Here is a 16,979-nt window from a genome sequence, read left to right as displayed (position 1 = left end):
GGAGGTTATGGTGAAGTTGTATTGGACTTTGGTTAGGCCATAGTGGAGTACTGTGTACAGTTCTGGTCACCATGCAATAGGAAGGATGTGACTGTACTAGAGAGGCTGCAGAGGAGATTGCTTGGGATAGAACAGTTTGGCTATGAAGACCGGCTAGATAGGTTTGTTTGTTTTAGAGTCGAGAAAGCTGAGTGGAGGGGGGTAGAAAATTGTGCCTCAGTTAGGGGAGGACAAAGTGGATACAATGCAGCTGTTTGCCTTAGTTGAAGGGTCAGTAACAAGGTGTCATAACTTTAAATGGCAGGCAGAAGATTTAGAAGGATTTGAGGAATCCACTTGAAATGCTAAGCACTGGAAAGTGGGACTCATTTCTAATAAAGATTAAATAATAGGTGGATGTTAAATGAGGAAAAGGCTTGGCTTTGCTGGTCTCCATAATAAACAGCCCATGAACACCTCATGGGCACTCAGTTATCTAGACTTTTAGCTTTGGCAAAATACAGACTGACTGTATAAATGATTTTCACGTCTTATCATGAGTCATCTTTAAGGTAAGGTGGGGTAAGATGCGGAATTTTGGATAGTGCTGAAATGTGTGTGTGCCTATGTTCACCTCGCCATATTCAATGCTGATGGATGAACAGCTATTTACCAGTAGAATCTTACCTTTGGAAACAGGAAACCATAAGAATGATGCTGAAAACACAGCCACAGACAATGACCACCGTTGTGATAAGGCTTGGACTCTTTGAGATGGTATCTGTTTGATAGATTTTAAAATAAGTTTGTTATTTAAAAAAAAAACTTGTGAAATAGTAACTAAGTGAAATTATAGGAGGACCTCTATCTATCAGTGAATCAGGTTTCTGTATATTAATAGCCATCAATGATGATGCAGAAGGAATGTTGAGTTGCAACTTGCTGGTTGAACAATTATGGCTTTATCTATCTTACGGTAAGTACAGAAGAAGCTCTAACACAATGAGTTTATGTATGTTTGATTCAGTTTCCATTATGATTCTGCTTTTATTTTGCTTTAAACGGAGTCCATTTCCCCAATACTATTTCCCCAATCAGCCATGGTCACATTTTTTTGAAAAATAACTGCTAGTCAGTGTTGAGGGAGCATCTGCAGTCTCTGTCAGACCCCTGCATAGAATATATGAAAAGACCAAAGGCCTATCTCTCAACTTAAGGCTAAGAACACTATTACCATTACAATCTGTCATACTTCTATTTAAACTACCAATGTCAGCGCTTTTTAAAAACTCTCCTGTTACATCTAATCTGTCTCCCATTCCTCTTCTCACTACCCTTTAATATTGAAATAACACGAATTGCATTGGTTTTTACTCAGGACATCAGAATTTCTTACCATACCCCTTGTCCTTCCTTGCTCCTAAATCTATAGGTTTTATAAAAACTGAGCTTGCCATCGCTTAAATACGAGCTGTTGATTTGGCTTCCACTTTTTTCCAAACTTAGTGGTGCCCTATAAAATGAGCCTCAATTCTTGTTGTTAAAGAATTTAAAAAAAACTATGCAAATGATCAAAAATCACTATTCGTTGTAACGTGACATGGACTGACACAGTTAACTAAGCTGACAACTGGAGACATCAATGGCTATTCAGAATTGCTAGGGAACTTTCACCGAGAAGTGGGGGCGGATCCTCCACTGGAGGAAGTCATTGGTGTATTTGGTATTCCCACTAACCAGTTTTTTTAATATCTGTGCACTGTCACTGCTCAGACCTAAGACAACAAATCCCTAGGTACCTTGGCATATAGGTGCTGTAGAGCTCCATGCTCCAGTCGGGAGGTCACAGGTTAGCGAAGAAGGTCCAATGAGTGTAAGCCCCATGTAACATTCAAAATGGATGGAGGTGTTACAAAAGAAGAAGTGTGCTCCTTCTGCTTTAGGAGCCTTTCCACAAGGAGTTTCTGTCAAAAATCAGAAGATACAACTTTAACTAACTTCTGAAATGCAGATTGTTTTGGCAGTGGAATAAAGAGGATTTATTGGGATTTTAACCATTTTGTTTTTGAGCATCTGGCTGACCTGTTAAATAATTCCTGTAGGGCTTCAGTTATTTAAATGCCTCGCTTTAATCATTATGATTGTCAAAGTGTCTGATCACTTCTAAGAATTTGAGCTGTTCTGCCAGGTCAGTTCATCTTTGTGCCAGCTCATTCTTATTGTATTTGAATAACTCCAACAAAACAATCCCCGCTTTATTGGTCAGCTGGTGCACTTCTGAATCGTGCAGCTCAGTAAAGATGTGAGATTTATCCAGAGCGTATACTAGGACCAAACAGCAAGCATCAGACCAGAGGAAGGAAAATTATGACAGCAAAATTGGAGGTGTAGTGGACAGTGAAGAGGGTAACCTCAGATTACAACAGGATCTTGAGCAGATGGGCCAATGGGCTGAGAAGTGGCAGATGGAGTTTAATTTAGATAAATGCTAGGTGCTGCATTTTGGGAAAGCAAATCTTAGCAGGACTTATATACTTAATGGTAAGGTCCTAGGGAGTACTGCTGAACAAAAAGACCTTTGGAGTGCAGGTCCATAGCTTCTTGAAAGTGTAGTCATGGGTAGATAGGATAGTGAAGAAGGCATTTGGTATGCTTTCCTTTCTTGGTCAGAGTATTGAGTACAGGAGTTGGGAGGTCATGTTGCGGCTGTACAGGACATTGGTTAGGCCACTGTTGGAATATTGCGTGCATTTCTGGTCTCCTTCCTATCAGAAAGATGTTGTGAAACTTGAAAGGGTTCAGAAAAGACTTGCAAGGATGTTGCCAGGGTTGGAGGATTTGAGCTATACGGAGAGGCTGAACAGGCTAGGGCTGTTTTCCTTGGAGCGTCGGAGGCTGAGGGGTGACCTTATAGAGATTTACAAAATTATGAGGGGTATGGATAGGGTAAATAGGCAAAGTCTTTTCCCTGGGGTTGGGGAGTCCAGAACTAGAGGGAATAGGTTTAGGGTGAGAGGGGAAAGATATAAGAGAGACTTAAGGGGCAACGTTTTCATACAGAGGGTGGTACGTGTATGGAATGAGCTGCCAGAGGAAGTGGTGGAGGCTGCTACAATTGCAACATTTAAAAGGCGTTTGGATGGGTATGAGTAGGAAGGGTTTGGCGGGATACAGGCCGGGTGCTGGCAGGTGGGACTAGATTGTTTTGGGATATCTGGTTGGCATGGATGGGTTGGACCGAAGGGTCTGTTTCCATGCTGTACATCTCTATGACTCTATATGTGAAGGTAAGAGTAAAATGGTACAGTCATATAGCTGTAGAGTCAGAGAGACATACAGCATAGAAATAAACCTTTTGGTCCAACCGGTCCAGGCCAACCATGTTCCCATACTAAACTAGTCATTCTTGCCTGTCATTGGCCCATATCCCTTAAAACCTTTCCTGTTCACGAACTTATCCAAATGTCATTTAGAAGTTCTAATTACCTGTATCCACCACTTTCTCTGGCAGTTCATTCAATACACGAAGCGCACTCTCTGCTTTGAAAAAGGTTGCCCTTCATGTCCTTTCTAAATCTTCCAACTCTCACCTTGAAAGTATGACCCTGAGTTTTGAATTCTCCCACCTTAAGGTGAATAGGAAGGGCCTTTTCCTTACCTATGCCCCCATGATTTATAAATCTCGATAACTAATCAAAATTATTCCGTCTACACACAACAAAGATTCAGAGAATTAAATCTAGAAATTGGAGGCAAGAGCAAATACGAACTTGTGCTACAGCGAAGATACGACATTACTTACAGAATTAGAAAAGGCCCTACAATGTACTGTTAAAGTAAAATTGAAAAGATTAAAAGATGGTTTCAGAATGACCAACAAAAGACCAAAACTATTGTAATTAGAAGAAATAGATTAGCAGAATCCAGTGTGAAGACTGAAGTGGATGGTGTCACACTGGAGCAAATCAGAGTTTGTCTGTTTTAGGAACATGATAACAAATGTACATAGAATATAGAACAGGAGAAAGTGTGGACTAAAAATGCTGGAGATCAGAATCAAAAAGTGTGGCACTGAAAAAGCAGCATCTGAGGAGCAGGAGAGTCGACATTTCGAACACAAGCTCTTCATCAGGAATGCTCTTTATCATAGAATATAGAACAGTACAGGCCCTTCAGCCCCCTGTTGTGCTGACCTTTTATCCTACTTTAAGATCAACCTAACCTACATACCCAACATTTTCCTATCATCCATGTGCCTATCCAAGAGTCATTTAAATGTCCATAATGTATCTGCCTCTACTACCACTGTTGGCAGTGCATTCCACGCACCCATCACTTTGTAAAAGAACCTACCTCTGACATCTCCCCTAAACCTTCCTCCAATCACCTTAAAAATGATGCCTCCAGGGCCATTTCCGCCCTGAAATAAAGTGTCTGGTTATCCATTCTATTTATACCTCTCATCATCTCGTACACTTCTATCAAGTCATCTCTCATCGTTCTTCGCTCCAATGAGAAAGCCTCAGCTCCCTCAACTTTTCTCCTTAAGACATGCCCTCTAGCACAGACAGAATCCTGGTAAATCTCCTCTGCACCATCTCTAAAGTTTTCACATCCTTCCTACATTGAGATGACCAGAACTGAATACAATACTCCAAGTATGGTCTAACGAGGGCTTGATAGAGCTGCAGCATAACCTTGTGGCTCTTAAACTCAGTTCCTCTGCTAATGAAGGCCAACACACCATATGCAGCCTTAACAATTCTATAAAGTTGGGTGGCAACTTTGAGGGATTCTATGGTAGACCTCAAGGTCCCTCTGTTCCTTCACACTGCCCAGAATCCTGCCTTTAACCCTGTATTCTGCATTCAAATTTGACTTTCCAAAATGAGTCACTTCATACTTTTCCAGGTTAAACTCTACCTGCCACTTCTCAGCTCAGTTCTGCATCCTGTCAATGTTCCATTGCAACCTACAACAGCCTTCATGCTGTCCACAACTCCTCCAATCTTCTGTGATCAGCAAATTTACTAACCTACCTTTCCATTTCCTCATCCAAATTATTTATAAAAGGTTCGAAGAGCAGAGGTCTCAGAGCAGATCCCTGTGGGACATCACTGGTCACTGAGCTCCAGGGTGAATACTTTCCATCTACTACCACCTGCTGTGAGCCAGTCAATTCTGTATCCAGGCATCCAGATTTCTCTGCATCCCATGCCTCCTTACTTTCTGAATGAGCCTACCATGGGGAATCTTATCAAATGCCTTGCTCAAATCCATACACACCACATCCACTTTATCAATGTGTTTTGTCACATCCTCAAAGAATTCAATAAGCCTTGAGTCATGATCTATCCCTCACAAAGCCATGCTGACTATCTCTAATCAAGCTATGCTTTTCCAAATACTCATAAATCCTATTTCTCATAATCCTTCCCAATACTTTGCCCACCACTGACATAAGACTGACTACTCTATAATTCTCAGAATTATCTCTCTTCCTTTCCTTGATCAAGGGAATAACATGTACCACCCTCTAATCAACTGGTACTACTCCAGTAGACAGTGAGGACTTAAAGATCATCACTAAAGGCACAACAATCTCTTCCCTTGCTTCCCATAGTAACCTTGAATATATTCCATCTGGCCCAGGGGACTTATTTATCCTCATGTTTTCAAAATAACCAGCACGGCTTCCTCCTCACCATCATGTTTGACCATATCAGCCTGTTCCAGGCTGTTCTCTAGCCATTGAATCTCCTTTCACTATCACTCTCCTATTCTTCCCTCCACACCCCCCCCCCCCTCTCCCCTCCTCCCCAACTTGCCTTCTGAGCCATTGAGCCAGGCTCAGTGCCAGAGACTTGGCCATCGTGGCTTTTCCCCTGGTCGGTCATTCCCCCACCTCTTCAACAGTATCCAAAACGGTAAGCTTCTTACTGAGAGGAACAGTCACACAAGAGTCCCTGCACTGGCTGCCTATTCCCTTTCCTTCTCCTGATGCTCACCCAGCTACACACATCCTGTAACTTAGGTGAGACTATCTCCCTATAACTCCTCTCTACCATCCTGTCAGCCTCCTGAATGATCTGAAGTTCATCCAGCTCCATCTCTAGTTCCCTAACACGGTCTGTGAGGAGCTGGAATTGGATGCACTTCTCGCAGGTGAAGTCAGCAGGGACACTAGTGGTGACCCTTACCGCCCACATCCTGCAAAAGGAGCATGTAACTGCCTGAGCTTCCATCCTCTCTGCTCTAAATTACCAAAAGATTTTTTTTTAAATCCTTACCGTACGAACCCTCCACACAGAGTCTTTTATTTGGTTAGAGGAGGAGGAGGGGGAGGACGGGTGGGAGACACTACATGTATAGTGTTTGAGTTTAGCCACAGCCCGAATATATGAGTTCAGTAACCCAGCAGTCCTTGTATCTGCTTCCACTCCTGTTCAGCCTGTGCTCTGCTGATTCCCGAGGTAAGTATTTTATATTCAACACCTTCCTGGCTGCCTCCTGTCTTGTGCTCTCTCAACTCCTGCTGCTGAAATGGAGTCTGCTGATACGTGAGGTAAGTATTTTATATGTAATGCAAAGGTTAGAAGGACAGAGATAGCCGGAAATAAATTTTTGAAGATCAAGGATGTTTTAACAACAAACTCCACTTTGTAACAAAGGAATGACTCAGAAGATGATACATTCTATTCATCTTTCTGTATGCCTCAGAAACCTGGATAATAGATAAAGATCTGTGGAAGAAATCCGTCCTTGAAATGTGGATACTAAGATGTACACTAAAAGTTCCAAACACAGTCCATTAGACAAATATAAGGATGCTTAATATTTCAAGAACAAAAAGAAATCCACAAAAGTGACATTTAGAAAATGTTAATCATTTGATTAGAGCTGAAAAGGTACAGAAATGTGCAGGGTAATAGATGAAGACATTAATTGAAGCATTGTTGGATGGGGAAATGTCACTGGTTGCAGAAGAGCTACCGTGTGTGTGTGAGGATGGGCCAAGACAGATGGGTGTGACACAGCATGCCAGCAGATCTCCTGGCAGGACTAACTACAAGCAGCAGCATATTGGGCAAAGGGGTACATCTGTCACAGAGATATCATGGGACAGAATATATCAGACTTGGGCTTATTTTAGAGGCTATTTTGTGTTGGTGTATATTGGGCTGGAGATTATATTATGCAGTACCTCGGTTTTATTTCTCTGTCTCTTGATGCATATGTATTGGTACTGAGGTTAGAATAGGCTATTGAAAATATTTTCATTACAAAACCAAACATCAGTACACATCTTGTAATCTCATCCCTCCCTTATTTGAGTTCACTCACTATTTTCCTTTTATTCCAACCACTTCCATTCCTGGTACTCCTGCCCAGCACTCACTTTGATCTCTATTGACCTTATCCCAGGCCATTTCCCTATGCTAACTCTCTCTTACATCTTCTCTGTCCAATCCTTGTGCTGTCCTGATCCCATCCTCTTCCTGTATGGTTTTGTCTCCTCCTCCCCGTCCTCTTCCTTATCCCTTTTCTTCGCCTTTCTTCTTCTCCCAGTCTTTCTGCCATGTTTCCCCCCGCCACCCAAGCCTCACCAGATTCTAATCTGGTTTTAGAATTGACAGGTAGCTTTTACCTACCAGTGACGTTCTCTCTCCATGGAGACAGATTGAGTGAGGGAATAGCCGAACTGTTACAGTATACAAAGTCATCGGGATATTCATTGCGTGAGAAGACATCCACTGGAATTCTCTGAATCCTGGTGTTGTCACATATGATTCTGGACAGGGTGACTTTGCTCAGCTCTTCTCTCTGCTGGCTGGTAAACATGCCATCACTTTCCCACCAAAACCTGAGGAGAAAAATACAGCAGAGTAAGGTGCAGGACTGAGAAGAAAGCACAAAATTGGAAAGTAGAGTATTGTCAGATGCTGAAAATCTGAAAAAAAGTTGAAACAGAAAATGCTGAAGTATTCAGCAGCTCTGACAGCATGTCTGGAGAGAGAAACAGAATGTTTGAGGTGAATGACCTTTCATCAGAACTGAGAAAAGTGAGAAACATTAACTGATTTTCAAAGTTTGTGCGAAGATTTGTAGCTCGGGTGCTCGTTGTTGTGGTTCTGTTCGCCGAGCTGGAAGTTTTTGTTGCAAACGTTTCGTCCCCTGGCTAGGCGACATCATCAGTGCTTGGGAGCCTCCTGCGAAGTGCTTCTTTGATGTTTCCTCCGGTGTTTATAGTGGTTTGTCCCTGCCGCTTCCGGTTGTCAGTTTCAGCTGTCCGCTGTAGTGGTTGGTACATTGGGTCCAGGTTGATGTGTTTGTTGATGGAGTTTGTGGATGAATGCCATGCCTCTAGGAATTCTCTGGCTGTTCTCTGTCTGGCTTGCCCTATGATAGTAGTGTTGTCCCAGTCGAATTCATGTTGCTTGTTGTCTGCGTGTGTGGCTACTAAGGATAGCTGGTCGTGTCGTTTCGTGGCTAGTTGATGTTCATGTATGCGGATAGTTAGCTGTCTTCCTGTTTGTCCTATATAGTGTTTTGTGCAGTCCTTGCATGGTATTTTGTACACTACATTAGTTTTGCTCATGTTGGGTATCGGGTCCTTCGTTCTGGTGAGTTGTCTGAGCGTGGCTGTTGGTTTGTGTGCCGTTATGAGTCCTAGGGGTCGCAGTAGTCTGGCTGTCAGTTCCGAGATGCTCCTGATGTATGGTAGTGTGGCTAGTCCTTTTGGTTGTGGTATGTCCTCGTTCCGTGGTCTTTCTCTTAGGTATCTGTTGATGAAGTTGCGCGGGTATCCGTTTTTGGCGAATACCTTGTATAGGTGTTCCTCTTCTTCTTTTTGCAGTTCTGGTGTACTGCAGTGTGTTGTGGCCCTTTTGAATAGTGTCCTGATGCAGCTTCGTTTGTGTGTGTTGGGGTGGTTACTTTCATAGTTTAGGACTTGGTCTGTGTGTGTGGCTTTCCTGTATACCCTTGTAGTGAATTCTCCACTACAAGGAGAATTTTAGTCATTGGTCAGAGCTCTGTGGTAGTCATCATTGCATTGGAGCTAATGACCCATTGTTTGGGAAGCCTTGCCTCAAATGTTTGTTTACTTTGACTCCCTAGGGCTGGAGTTTTTCAATTTAGTTCACAGATCCATAAATCTTTGGTGATGAATAATATTCCTGGGTGGTAGAAATTCCCAGAGAATTTTGCTTTTTGAGGGTGTAACATATTCTCTTTTGCCAGGACATTATGGCTCAAATGTTTGTGGTGGGCCTTGAACATTGACTGTTGTCATTAAGTGTTAATCCGGTATCTTGTAATATTTTCAACACTCCATGTTGTCTATTGTTATGTTGTTCGTTGGTGGATCCATGGATGAGTCTGTCATTCATGTGGCATGTGACACCTTCCACATCAACTATTTTAAACATTTGTCTTTCCAGAATCCCCAGTGAGGATGTGGTTGCAAAAGTAAGACCTTTGAAATAACAACATCTAAAGAGTGTTATAGATTAGATTCCCTACAGTATGGAAACAGGCCTTTTGGCCCAACAAATCCACACCGATCCTCTGAAGAGTAACCCACCCAGACCCATTTCTCTACCTAATGCATCTATCACTATGGGCAGTTTATCATGGCCAATTCACCTGGCATCTTTGGATTGTGGGAGGAAACCACAGTAAACCCACGCAGACACTGGGTGCATATGCAAACTGCACACAGACAGTCACCCAAGGCAGGAATTGAATCTGGGTCCCTGGCACAGTGAGGCAGCAGTGCTAACCACTGAGCCACCATGCCACCCCAATGAAGGTGACTAGAGTTTGGACTCCTCATTTAATGGAAATTACCAGAATCTAATGTTTGTATTCAGCTTAGTGAAAGTTGTGCTGTTTGTGAACCAGATGCCATGAGGTGCATTTCTCATGGTTCTGTCTTGTTCAAATGCATTAAATTAATGTAATTTCTAGTAGATCTATCCAGGAACTGGCAATAGCAGATCACAAGGCTTTGTGGGTTCTGTGACTAGTGAAATAACCTGCTCAGAAGCATCATCTCAATCCCACTTCTTCCCTTTTTGTAGAAATAATTGTAAACCTTCCTGGGTGTGAAGAAACAGACTGGTCATGACATTTTCTTTCAGTGTTGCGTTGTATGCAGCATTTACATTTCTAAGGCATTGGAAATATTTTGGAAATTGTCATTTAAATTCACTTTAATTGTTTGTTGATTTCTACCACATTGGGAATGAGGACGAACCTTTACAGACTTACTTACTTAACTGGTTGAGTGATAACTAATTGAGTTTCAGAGATTTCTCTGTCTTTTTGCCTTTAATATCACCTGAAACTAATCTCTTACTTTGAGGCTGATTCCTCCTGGGCCTTGAAGTTTTGCCAGGGGAAGACTGCTAGATAATTTGCAACTGTTCAAGCCCATTCAACAGAACAGTAAGTATCACACCTGTGTTTAATTTAAAATTGGTATGATGTCCATTGAATTTAATTTTAGCTCTCTAATATTGTTATTTATTCTTTGTGATTTCTCCATTAAATGTGATTTTTAGTGCAGGGCTTTCTTTAATAGCTTCTGCCTAGTGGTTTATAAACACAAACTTTTTGAAGCAAGCTGTTGTTTTAAAACAACTGCTAATGTTATAGCCATGGGTTCTGATAGTGTAAGCTTTTTGCCTATGGGCATCCTGAAGCCATGACAACTTTGCAAAATGACGTTTGTTGCTTTTTCAGGATGGTTCCAATAATGTTGTTCTGATGTGCTTTTGGTTTTGTCCCCACTGAGATGTATAATCTTCAAAGCACTTTGCCCTTGGCTTCGCTGTCTGGGGCTACCTACAATCGGGAAAGTGGCTGGATAGTGCTGGGTGAGTTCATTGCTCACCTGAATTGAAGGCCATGTTTTCTTTGGTGCTGTCTGTGCTGGTTGCTGGGCATACTGGCAGGGTTTCCTTCTTGCACTCTTATTGTTGGTGTGGCCTTGAGGTCAGCCTGTTGCTCTTTGTTAACACTGGCTTTTTCTGCAGGTTTCTCCTCATTGTTTACCACCATTTTCTCTGGATCTGGTTACCAAAGCTCCCCAGTGTTCTTTTCTTCTTTTTTCTCCACCATCCATATGCAGCAACAGTTTCCAAAGCCAGAAGTCAATACCAGGGATAGTGTAGCATGTCCAGCTTAGAGGGAAAGTTGTTGGTTACCACTTGCCTCTATGCTGGAATATTTTTAAGGTGTTTTGACTGAACACAAGCCTGGGATAAACTTTTAATGTTTATTACCAAATACATAACTAGAGATTTTCTGGTGCTTTCTTCTATCAAATCTCTGACCATGTGATTTGACATCACCATGACATACTTCCTTTTGCACAAGCTCAGTAACTTTGAGGGCATTAAGACATTTAACTCTTTATAGCATTGACTACTCATGAGCTTAGTTTATGAACTAATTAGACCCAGAGGAACGAATGGGGCTCTAGTGCTAAGCATATAGAGAATACATAATCCCTGCAGGAGTTCAGGCACCAGAGGGTATGCCTGTCACTAAGATTTGGGATTCTTCCCTTCAGCTTCCAATAATCAAGAAAATCAATGCTCAGAATGATTTGGTGATCCTTGTTGAATGTATAGATGAGCTGGACAAAGTGTTGGCTTTTTAAACTCTAGCACAACATTTGAATACTTCTGAGGACATCTAAAACATGGATCCTGGCAACCAGTTTCACAATTATCCTATATATTCTGAAATTTGCCCTTCTGTTATTTGATTTCCCAACCCAGTTGGTGTATGCCAGTCATTGGATTTAGGAAAGTATGGAGCGTCCTCATGGAGATGCTGTGTGCAGACTTTGTATCAAGCAATCAAGAGTACATGTGTAACTTGACTTAGACGCAGCTAGGGTGAAAACAAATAAACACATTAACGAACGTAAAATGTTTAAAAACTTTGCAGATCATTGAAATTAGTCTCTGACTCACTCTAACCTAACCAGTCTGTTTTGGTTAGGGGAGCACTGGGAATTCCTATACAAACCTGTCTCCATCCCTCAAAACTTGGAATTGTTTTCCGAGAAGGCAGGCCAGGAGTTCTCCAACCCGAGCTTTGGGCAGTAATGGCTCTGCTATTGCACCGACCCACACATCGATATTGGCAGGTGTCTTGTACACTGATAGGAGCTTCTTGGCCAAGAATGTGCTGTTAAATATTTGTATCAATTCAGAGAGATTTCTGGCTTCCTGTAGTCCACAGAATTGTCTCCAAGCACTGTAACCTATCCAGAAAATAAAGAAAGTTCAAATTGTTCTTTGGAACAAAAAAGAACCACATTCTGTGTCATTGCATAATGCTCTGCAGGCATAATGCACTAATTTCCAGCCTTATCCCATCTTTGTCAACAATATGGCCCAGGAAGCAAATACGTTCCTTTGAAAATTCACATTTGTCATTGAGGGTATGCCTATTGGCCAGAAAGCGTTTCAAAACCATATGGACACTAGACTGTCTCCTGTGTATCAATAAGCCATTAGTGTGGCATATTACCCCAACTAATCCTTTTGATGTATTGGAAATAGAAAGTTTGAAGATTTCTGGTGCTGAGATGATCAAATGGCAATCTTTGAACAAAATCTCCCAAATAATGTGAAAAATATCGTAAGTAGTCTTGCTCCTCTCAGAACTGACTGTTGGCATCAGATTTGATTAGCAAAAATACTTTTAGACAATTTGGCTAAATTCTTATTGAGGGTAAACAAAGGGTAAATTTCTCTTGTTAATGATTTAAAATATGTTGAATCAATACATATTATGATGGACCTCTTGATTTTGGGTGTAGTAACCAGGCCCATGCAACACTTTGTTGGATTGGCTACTGTAATGTGTGGAACTCAATGAAACAAGAACATTAACTCCTTCAGAACCATTATATTATTCAAGAGTTCACATTTCTTCCAAATTTTGCTTTACCTGAAAATTTTGAAATTGTGCTTTGTACATCACAGTCTGGATACTTAATATGTTAGGAAGTACAGGGGTCTCAATGCTGAATCCTGACTATAAACCTCCCTTTAGTATGAAAAAGGACTGCCCTAACTACTCTCAATTTTCTGTTGCTCACAATAAGTTGCTATAATTACTTAAATTCCATGAGTTCTAACCTTTTTCAGAAGTCTGTTCTACATTAATTTATCAAATAATTTTTGGAAGTCCATATACACAACATTAATGACATTAAGCCAATTAACACTTGGTCCAATTCTTACCAAAAATTAAATAAATATTGATTGTGACTAGTTTGATGGAGTGTTTCCTTTTCATGGAGGTGCAGGTTGTTACTGCCCATGGAGTGTGTCCTGAGATGTTGGTAATTGATAGAGGTCCGGAGGGGCAAACAGTGAGCTGGAGTCACCAGATAACTGTTCTGATTTTCACACTGGGATTGTTACCATTTACTTTCTATGTGGCAGGTGGGAGAATGCAAAACTATATTGAGGCGAGTTTACATAATTAATCATGTAAATACAAACCAATACATTCAAATAGACCTCTTGCCAGTCAGCAGCTAGAATCTCATCTTGCCAAACAACACTTGGAAATTAGGACTTCTTGTTCTCAATGGTGTGAAGCACTCATTCTCGATCTCATGATTCTCCTAACTCTTTTGCCATAGTTATAGAGTCAGAGATGTACAGCATGAAAACAGACCCTTCGGTCCAACCCATCCATGCCAATGAGATATCCAAACCAATCTAGTCCCACCTGTCAGCACCCGGCCCGTATCCCTCCAAACCCTTCCTATTCATATACCCGACCAAATGCCTCTTAAATGTTGCAATTGTATCAGCCTCCATCACTTCCTCTGGCAGCTCATTCCATACACGTACCACCCTCTGTTTGAAAAGGTTGCCCCTTAGGTCTCTTTTATATCTTTCCCCTCTCATCCTAAACCTATGCCCTCTAGTTCTGGACTCCCCGACCCCAGGGAAAAGACTTTGTCTATTTACCCTATCCATGCCCCTCATAATTTTGTAAACCTCTATAAGGTCACCCCTCAGCCTCCGATGCTCCAGGGAAAACAGCCCCAGCCTGTTTAGCCTCTCCTTATAGCTCAACTCCTCCAACTATGGCAAAATCCTTGTAAATCTTTTCTGAACTCTTTCAAGTTTCTCAACATCTTTCCGATAGGAAGGAGACCAGAATTGCACGCAATATTTGAACAGTGGCCTAACTAATGACCACATTGATGGGCTGTGAAGGTTCTGCTTTCTGAGTTACCTTTTTAAAAAAAACCTGAACACACTAGTTAAATGTTATTTGTCCTTAGCATATTGGTGCAGATTTTCCCTAATTATCTTTCATTTATGTATTGATGATACTTGATTTCAGAATATTATAGAGTATGCCTCCTCAATTTTCAACTCTACTTCCCTCATCAAGTTTAAATGCATCTTATGCAGCATCTTATCGACTTTGAATACTGCACAGAAACTGATCTAATATTGTTTCTCTTTCAATTTTTGTGATTTAGATGTCAGCATAGGAGGTATGGTTAATAAATCTGCAGGTGACATCATAATTGGAGCTATATTGGACAGTGAAAACCGTTACCTCAGAATACAATGTGATCTTGATCAGAAAGGCCAATGGGCCGAGGAGTGGGAGTTGGAGTTAATTTAGATAAATGTGAGGTGCTGCATTTTGGAAAGACAAATCAGGGCAGGAGTTATTCACTTAATGGTAAGGTCCTGGGGAGTGTTGCTGAAAGAAGCGACTTGGAGTGCAGGTTCATACTTCCTTGAGAGTGGAGTCACAGGTAGATAGGATAGAGAAGAAGATATTTGGTATGCTTGCATTTATTTGTCAGTGTGTTGAGTATAGGAATTGGGAGGTCATGTTGTGGGTATATAGGACATTGGTTAGGCCACTATTGGAATACTGCATGCAATTTTGATCTCCCTCCTACAGGAAGGATGTGGTGAAACTTGAAACAGTCCAGGATGTTGCCAGGGTTGGAGGGCTTGAAGTATATGGAGAAGCTGAATAGACAAGGGCTATTGTCCCTGGAGCATTGGAGGTTGAGGGGTGACCTTATCCAGGTTTATAAAGTCATGAGGGGCATGGATAGGGTAATAGACAAGGTCTTTCCCCCAGGGTGGGGAATCCAAAACTGGAGGGCATGGGTTTAAAATAAGAGGGGAAAGATTTAAAAGGGATCTAAGTGGCAACTGTTTCACACACAGGGCAGTGTGTGTATGGAATGAGCTGCCCGAGGAAGTGGTGGAGGCTGGTACAACTACAGCATTTGATTAGATTCCCTACAGTGTGGAACAGGCCCTTCAGCCCAACAAGTCACACCAACTCTTCAAAGAGTAACTTACCCAGACCCATTCCCCTACATTTTACCCCTGACTAATGCACCTAACACAATGGGCAATTCAGCATGGCCAATTTACCTGAGCTGCACATCTTTGGACTGTGGGAGGAAACCAGAACACTGGGAGGAAACTCGCGCAGACACAGAGAGAATGTGCAAACTCCACAGAGACAGTCACCCGAGGCAGGAATTGAATCTGGTTCCCTGGCGCTGTGAGGCAGCAGTGCTAACCACTGAGCCACTGTGCTGCCAAAAGGCATCAGGATGGATATATGAAGAGAATGGGTTAAGAGGGATATGGGCCAAGTGCTGGAAAATGGTACTAGATTTATTTAGGATATATGGTCAGCATAGATGAAGGGTCTGTTACCATACTATGCATCTCTTTGACTCTAATTTCATGCCTATCAGGTGCCTACATTGCTTCCTCTTTCACCATGAAGTTACTTTGGTAAATGCAGATGGAAAATATTAAATTAGTCTTTCAAGTTGTCCCCAGCCATTGTGTATAAGTTCCTTTTATAATCCCGAATTGGTTTCACGCTTCCTTTTACCACCCAATTGTATTGTTTAAATGCTAATAGGAGACCCAAGACTCTTGTCACATTGCTGTTGAGGCAGCTTGCTGTGTGCACTCTGACTGTCATATTTTCTGTTACAATAGTGACATCACTTCAAACAAGTACTTAATTGCCTGTAGGATCATGTAATGTGTTAAATCAATGCAATTACTACTTTTCATATTTTCTGCTCCATTGGTACTTACCAAAATGGCAGGACTGATGAATGCGGAGTGCTTAATGCATTAAAGATTATATTCACTGGAGTTAGGAAGAATGAGAGAATATCATTTAGAAACTGAAACCTCCATCAGGGCAGGACTTGTACAGTTTATGGTAGGGCCCTGGGAGTGTTGATGAACAGAGAGGTACATGTGCGTATGCACATTTCCTTGAAAGTGAAGAAAGCGCTTGGTTTACTTGCCTTTATTGATCAGAACATTGAATATAGAAGTTGGGACATCATGTTGTGGATGTACAGGACACTGATTTGGCCACTTTTAGAATATTGCGTGCAATTCTGGTCACCCTCCTATAGGAAGGATGTTGTTAAACTTGAGGGTGCAGAAATAATTTATAAGGATGTCGCCAGGATTGGAAGACAGTTATAGGGAGAAGCTGAACAGGCTAGGGTTTTTATCCCTGGACCGTCAAAGGCTGAGGGGGTCTTTATAGAGGTTTGAAAATCATGAGGGGCATGGATAGGGTAAAGAGCCAGGTTCTTTTCCGCGGTGTGGGGGAGTCCAGAACTAGAGGGTGTAGATTTAAGATGAGAGGAGAAAGATATAAAAAGGACCTGAGGGGTAACTTTTTCATACAGTGGATGGTGCACGTGTGGAAAGAGGAAGGGTTTGGAGGGATACGGGCCAAGTGCTGGAAAATGGGACAAGTCAGACTGGGATATCTGCTCGATGCAGATGAGTTGGACCAAAGAGTCTGTTTCCGTGCTGTATGATGTTACGATGGGACAGTGTAGATGCAGGAGACATGTTCCTGATTTGGATGATCAGCCATGGCCATAATGGATAGCAGAGCAGGATGAAAGGCTGCATGGCCTA

General features: G+C 41.8%; 1 protein-coding gene across 4 annotated transcripts in view; it reads right to left on the bottom strand.

The window, feature by feature from the left end:
• Nucleotides 1–16,979, bottom strand: part of epx (eosinophil peroxidase) — a 108,274-nt gene that overhangs the window by 13,175 nt on the left and 78,120 nt on the right. For all 4 annotated transcript variants that reach the window (XM_087996632.1, XM_087996634.1, XM_043706042.2 and 1 more), the window contains 4 exons: nucleotides 12,025–12,262; nucleotides 7,632–7,843; nucleotides 1,779–1,943; nucleotides 667–760 (listed from right to left, as the gene is read on the bottom strand). In XM_087996632.1, the coding sequence (XP_087852758.1) occupies nucleotides 667–760; nucleotides 1,779–1,943; nucleotides 7,632–7,843; nucleotides 12,025–12,262 (709 nt within the window). The remainder of the gene's footprint in view (nucleotides 1–666; nucleotides 761–1,778; nucleotides 1,944–7,631; nucleotides 7,844–12,024; nucleotides 12,263–16,979) is intronic.

The sequence above is a fragment of the Chiloscyllium plagiosum genome, unplaced genomic scaffold (assembly GCF_037043375.1).
Source record: "Chiloscyllium plagiosum isolate Xiang-an unplaced genomic scaffold, Cpla_swu_hap1 HiC_scaffold_18, whole genome shotgun sequence".
NCBI classification, from domain to species: domain Eukaryota; kingdom Metazoa; phylum Chordata; class Chondrichthyes; order Orectolobiformes; family Hemiscylliidae; genus Chiloscyllium; species Chiloscyllium plagiosum.
Note: the sequence above shows the minus strand (reverse complement) of the source record. Positions and strands in the feature narration are given on the sequence as shown.